The sequence below is a fragment of the Macadamia integrifolia genome, chromosome 12 (genome assembly GCF_013358625.1).
Source record: "Macadamia integrifolia cultivar HAES 741 chromosome 12, SCU_Mint_v3, whole genome shotgun sequence".
Taxonomy (NCBI): Eukaryota; Viridiplantae; Streptophyta; class Magnoliopsida; order Proteales; family Proteaceae; genus Macadamia; species Macadamia integrifolia.
The window spans coordinates 6,938,926-6,945,293 of NC_056568.1; the positions used below are offsets into that span (position 1 = coordinate 6,938,926).

Below are 6,368 nucleotides of genomic sequence, written 5' to 3' on the forward strand. Positions count from 1 at the left end.
TTTTTATAAAGTTCCAACAAAGTCAACAATTGGTAAATGCTATATTTCTTTGAAGAAGAAACTTCTGAGTGGAGAGGGATTTAGTCATAGCCCTCCAAGCAGTAAAGGAATGGTGTGAGATGGATTGGGTGGTTTTTAACCGTTGAGGGGGGAGGTGAATGGTGTGAAATGGGCTGGGTGGTTTGTTATGCTTATCAAGTAAGGTCTTAATTAAGGGAAAAGCTTGATCACTTCTCTCTTTACGCTTTCCAGTTTCAAGTTCTCCACAATATGAGTGTTTAAAAGGGTATTTCTCAGTCTTTCTCAAGTGTCAAACATAGCCATCATTCACCTTTACATGTACTTACCTTCAAAAGCCTACTTTCCCCTGTAGATCACTCTCATCTTGGCTGAGGAAAAAAAAATGGCAGGCACTGACCCTCAACACCATTTCCATGACGAACTTTCCCATGCAGAGACCCAAACAACCAGTATTGATCCCAAACGAGGGGGTTGGATTACCTTCCCCTTCATCACAGGTTCGTTCTCTCTCTCTCTCTCTGTCTCTCTCTCTCTCTCTCTCTACACATATTGTTAACATGTTTAATGTATGGCTGTGCGTACATGAATTGTATTGTATAGTTGGGGTGATGGGTCTGACGTTGGCGTCTGCGGGATGGACATCAAACCTTATCGTCTATCTGATCGAAGAGTTCAACGTGAAGAGTGTCAATGCCACCCAGATCGCCAACATCGTCTACGGTTGCACCAGTCTCTTCCCCGTTGCCGGTGCCATCCTCGCCGACTCCATATTCGGCTGCTTCTCCATCGTCACCTTCTCTTCTATTATCTCTTTTCTGGTATAATAGTTCTTAAATTACATTACTTCTCTGAGTTGAGATCCCCCCAATACGTTTCATGTGCCAACACTCGTTCTTTTCGTTCTATTAAGAGAATAGATCATCTACTCATACAAGCAGATGAGTTATGCTAATCTTACGGTCAATATACACCAAGTGTCCAATTTCCCCTCACTGAGGCTTTAATGGAAGTAGCATTCAGTTAATTTATTTATCCGATTTTTTTAATTCTTTCTATTTCAAGAAAAATTTGAACCGAATATCTTCCTTGAAATTTTGAACTCTTACCAATTTTTTTTAGTTATCATCTTTTAATCCTATTTTATCTGCTTGAATTTTAAATTGAATAGTGAATATCTTCCATGTCTTTTTTTTTTTGGTAGATGTATTCCGGCCCAAATTCTGAATTCTTACCAATTTTCTATAGTTATCATTAAAGTGGGCACCAGGAGTTGGACACATTCAATGAATAGTTTCCATAGAGACAGTAATCGTCACCCGAACAAGCACAGTGAAGGAAAAAAGGGTAGCCGATACTTCAGTTACCAGCTGGACAGAGATTTATGAAGAAAAACAAGGAAAGCAAATATTTTGAGAGAGAGAGAGAGAGAGAGAGAGAGAGAGAGAGAGCAAAGGAAATGTGGAGATTTTTGAATTAGGTAACTACCCGATCTGAAATTCGGATAATTACCTGATCTGAAATTCCCCTCAATTAGGGGGGATAAAAAGGATTAAAAAATTGGATAAGTAAGTTAACGGAAGGTTACCTACGTAAAGAGGTTGGACAATTGACACATGTTGACATTAAAATTGCCGTAACTCACCTGCTTGTATGATCCGTTTTCTTTTCATAAGTACCATTCTTCACCTATTTAATGACAATAAGCATTTTAATTAGGACATGTTGTAAATCCGTTCACTTGGATGTACATGTGAGGATTCAACATCTGTTCACTCTTCGTCATTAAAAGGTTGTAATTTGTATAGGGATATAATAAAGGGATGTGTTGGATCTCACATGTATGTCTAGATGAACTTAAATACAACAAATCCAAATGCGGCACCTGAAGCGCACGATCAGGTGAACTTACGTGAAGAAAATGTCTCTAACTAAATGCATGTACGTGCAGGGTATAATTTTGTTAACCTTAACGGCGATGCTACACTCCCTTAGTCCTTCACAGGGTGAAATGCCGTCAAGGCTTCAACTGGGGGTTCTATATAGTGCCTTAACACTGGGGTCGATAGGGCTCGGGGGCACTCGCTTCACCATAGCAACGATGGGTGCGGATCAATTGGACAAGCCAAAGGATCAGCGGGTGTTCTTCAACTGGTACTCCTTCACTCTCTACTTCGCTTTCGTCATCAGCTCCACGGTCATCGTCTACGTAGAGGACAACGTTGGATGGGGTTGGGGGTTTGGGTTATGTGCCGGCACTAACGCCGTTGGCTTGGCCGTTTTCATGGCCGGGAAACGATATTATCGTAGTGTGAAACCAAAGGGGAGCCCTTTTATAAGCTTGGCTAGGGTTGTGGTCGCAACCATTCGAAAATGGAAGATAGAGTTGGTATCTTCTTCCCAAACCCAAAGTTTGCAGAATTCTTATTACTATGGCACCAGTGAGGTTGCAAATTTGCCCTCTTCACCTCCTACTTCAAGCTTCAGGTATCACTAACTTGTTTTAGTGTTAGAATCAAATTTCTCTTTAGTGATATTCTTTTTCTTTAATATTCAAAGCGATTAATTTGCTTGATTTTGCATCTGTAGCTATTTATTTGTATTGAAATTTGTTAAGCATATTTATAAATTTAAAAAAAAAAAAAAAAAAAAACCAGAAGAAAGGGGGATTAAGCATATTAAGGTTACGTCTGGTAATGTTTTTGTTCCAGAAATAGTGTTTCGTGTCAAAAACGGAAATTTCAATTTTTGTGTCAAAATGCTTTTTTTTTTTGACGAAAACTGGAATGACGGAGCTACTTTTTTCGTTCCGTCAGTTCTCGTTTCTAACTTTTTTTTTTTTACTTTTTATTCCAAAAAAAACGAAACACACCATAAATACACCAAACGCTTTATTATGCTCCATAAACTTTTTTCTGAAATACTGTTTATGGTAGGGCTGTAAGTTGGCCAGGTCTAGTCGGACCTCACCATTTTCTCCTGTGCACCTTGATCATCCCAATAAGTAGTGGGACCAGCATATGGTAGAGATGGTCCCATTTATAAATGATGGGTCTTTAATCAAGCTACAGATAATGTGTTCAATGGGCCTAAAAGGCCTATTGAGCTACTTATCTCTGAATGGGCTTTAAATGTGTTAGGTTCTAAACTGACTTCAATTGTGTCGGGTTTTAAATGTGCTTTAAATGTATCGGGTTGGACCTCTGCACTAAAGGTGACTTATGTACTGTCAAGTGGCAAATAGTGAAGCGTTATACTTTACTAATCATAGTGACGTTTAGAAGGATCCTATTTTAAATATATATATATATATATATCCAAACAAGTGTTATATTATAAGGGCAAAAAAATAGAGTTAAAATCTTGTTACGATCATGGGGAAAAGAACGTTAACTGGTACTATACCCTATGCCCTCTCACAGGTCCCGCGAAATGACCCCCTGCCCCCATGTGTGCTCTCTGCTGGGTGCCCATGTGCCATGTGTGATCCCCCATTGGAGAGCATAGGGTACACTAAGGGTGTTAATCGGTTCGGTTTCGATTTAAACGGTGCGGATCGATTCGATTCACATTTATTTGACTAAAACCATAATCGCACCATTTACTAAACGGTTCCTCTTTCTGAAACCGTGACCATTTAGTAAACGGTTTTGGTTTCCACGGTTTCTAAACGCTGTAAGTCTCACGGTTTTAAACGGTTTCGATTTCGGTTTATTCCATACGGTTTCTAAAACGATTCACAATCGATTTGATATAACTTGCAACCATCTCTAAACTGAATATCATAAACTTATCAAAAAATAATTAGCAACCACAAATAAAATATTCTATATTAACGATGGTATGTCTTAATTTGATAATCTAGTGTTATTTCTTTGCATAGTCATTCTCAAACATTTAGAACTAATATTATACAACATCCAAATCCAACCTTCTACAACATAAAATATTAAAATGACAGGTGGTTCAGCCAAAATACCCCATCTATGATAACATAATAACATAGTAACATATGTGGATTATAAGTTCATGATCTAAAGCCTAAACTTGAACTGAATTGCAATAAATCATACCAAAGCAGGTTGGACACTTAATTTAATTGTTAATAGTTATACGGATTACTGTTCCTTCTTTATTTAATTGTTATACGGATTAATCGGATTGGTTTAAACGATTTTAAACGATTTGATTTAAACGGTTTCAATTCGGTTTGAAACCAACGGGTTTCGTGGTTAAAACCGACCCAACCCATTTAGCTAATCGGCCTGAAACTTGAAATCATAACAGCACCATTTACTAAACGGTTTTGTGGTTTCGGTGTAAACGGATCAATTCGGTTTCGGTAAACTGTTTCGATTACAAATTCACATCCTTAGGGTACACAACCAATTAACATTCTTCATCTCTAAAATCAATACTAAGACGGAAACTTTTGTAATCCATACTTCATTTGATTAGATAACTACTTCAAAAAATATCTTAAATTTATTTTAATTTGCAATCAAATCCTTTTAATTTGAAACTTAAAATAAATATTATATTTTTTAAATATAAGATTTTTTGGTAGACTGAAGAGTATGATTGCAATTTTTTTTCCCCAAAACTAATTTCACTTCCATTGGCTCTTCCCTTCTTCCCTTAGCTTGGAACTAGTAGGAGCCAATATATGACAATCAACTAAAAAAACTCTGCATTTTTTGTGCAGATTCCTGAACCGTGCAGCTCTAAAAACTGAAGGGGACACCAGACCGGACGGCTCAATCACAAAGTCATGGAGGCTATGCACAGTGGAGCAAGTCGAAGACCTCAAAACCCTACTCCGACTCTTCCCTCTCTGGTCCACCAGCATCTTCTTGAGCACCCCAATTGGAATCCAGAGCAGCCTCACTATTCTCCAAGCCCTCACCATGGATCGCCACCTTGGGCCCCACTTCCAAATCCCTGCTGGCTCCTTATCCGTCTTCACTCTCCTATCCACGTCTATCTCCGTCTCTATCATCGACCGTTTCCTCCCTTCAATGTGGCGTAAGCTTACTGGTCATTCATGGACCCCACTTCAACAAATAGGGATTGGCCACATCCTCAACATCATGGCCATGGCAGGGTCTGCCCTCGTGGAGTCGAAGCGGCTCCACATCATCCGGTCCCACCAACTCCAGAACACGTTATCCGTCCTTCCGATGTCAGCATTTTTGTTGGCAGTGCCACTTGTCATCCACGGTGCCGGTGAAGCCTTACAATTCACAGGACAGTTGTCTTTATACTATCAAGAATTTCCGGTGCCGATGAGAAGCACGGCGACGGCTATGATTGCACTGATCATTGGCATCGGCTTCTATATGAGCACGGCGATGACCGATTGGGTACGAAGGATCACCGGTTGGTTACCGGATAATATAAACCAAGGGAGGATGGATTGCGTGTACTGGATGTTGGTGGTGATAGGAGTGGCCAATTTCAGTTATTACCTAATGTGCGCCAGGTTGTACAAGTACCTACATGTTGACGAGAGAGACACCACGAATTCCAACTCAGAGACCAAGATTAATAGATTGAACGGTTCAGATCGTATTGGGGGGGTGAGTTGACCTAAGCTTTGTATCAAAATTGGTAATAATTGAAAATAGACGAAGGCTTTGGAATTGGTAGATTTCAAGTGGCAAGATTAGGGCAGACGAGATTGTTCCCATACATGTACCTAATCCGGCCAAGAAAAAGAAATGATATTTACTTTTGTAACTAATAAATTAATGACATTTACTATTATGATTAAGTAAGGTCTTAGTTACCAAATGCAATAAGTGATGTCTTACCGTCTTAGTTAAGGGAAAAGGCGAGCCTCTCTTTAGAAGAATCCACATAAAATTCTTGTATGAGAAGGTAGGAGAAGGTAATCTTACGGTCTTCTAATCCGACACCTGGATTCCATTGAGGTCAGAATCCAATGCATTGAAGAGAGTGATTTAATGGGATCCAGGTGCCCATCATAGGCCTATACAAGAACCTAATCTAGACTCTAACGTGGTATCAGTCTCTCTGGTCCATGGTTTCAAGTATTGATAACGAATCGGCCGTATCGTATTAGTATTGGCTGAGACCGATCATTTATACTTGGTCAATTCGGATCGGTTACCCACATCGTTTCAGGGGCAAAACAGTAAAAATATGTGCTTTCTGAAAATAAGCGGCAAAAATGACCAATACCTATAGATCCTCTTCAATACCAATCTGAATTGGATCGCGACAAAGACCAATACCGAGAACTAAATCCATGCTCTAGTCTCAATAAACAGAGCCGAGCACCTTCATATCTACTTAGCTTCAAAAGCTTCACCCTGGCTAAGAGCCTA

The 6,368-nt window shown here is 39.4% G+C and overlaps 1 protein-coding gene across 1 annotated transcript; it reads left to right on the forward strand.

Moving 5' to 3' along the window:
* The first annotated feature begins 321 nt into the window (after positions 1–321).
* LOC122057010 (protein NRT1/ PTR FAMILY 2.7-like) lies at positions 322–5,682 on the forward strand. Its single transcript, XM_042618994.1, has 4 exons — positions 322–518; positions 622–839; positions 1,970–2,505; positions 4,724–5,682. Exons 1-4 carry the CDS (start codon positions 404–406, stop codon positions 5,604–5,606), a joined length of 1,752 nt encoding a protein of 583 aa, XP_042474928.1. The 5' UTR covers positions 322–403; the 3' UTR covers positions 5,607–5,682.
* Positions 5,683–6,368: the final 686 nt, after the last annotated feature.

What these genes read in the sequence shown, in the direction of transcription:
- LOC122057010 (XM_042618994.1), top strand. Translation starts at nt 404, where the DNA reads ATGGCAGGCACTGACCCTCAACACCATTTCCATGACGAACTTTCCCAT. An exon ending in TACCTTCCCCTTCATCACAG is followed by an intron (nt 519 to 621) that starts GTTCGTTCTCTC and finishes TGTATTGTATAG; the next exon opens with TTGGGGTGATGGGTCTGACG. An exon ending in CTTCTATTATCTCTTTTCTG is followed by an intron (nt 840 to 1,969) that starts GTATAATAGTTC and finishes ATGTACGTGCAG; the next exon opens with GGTATAATTTTGTTAACCTT.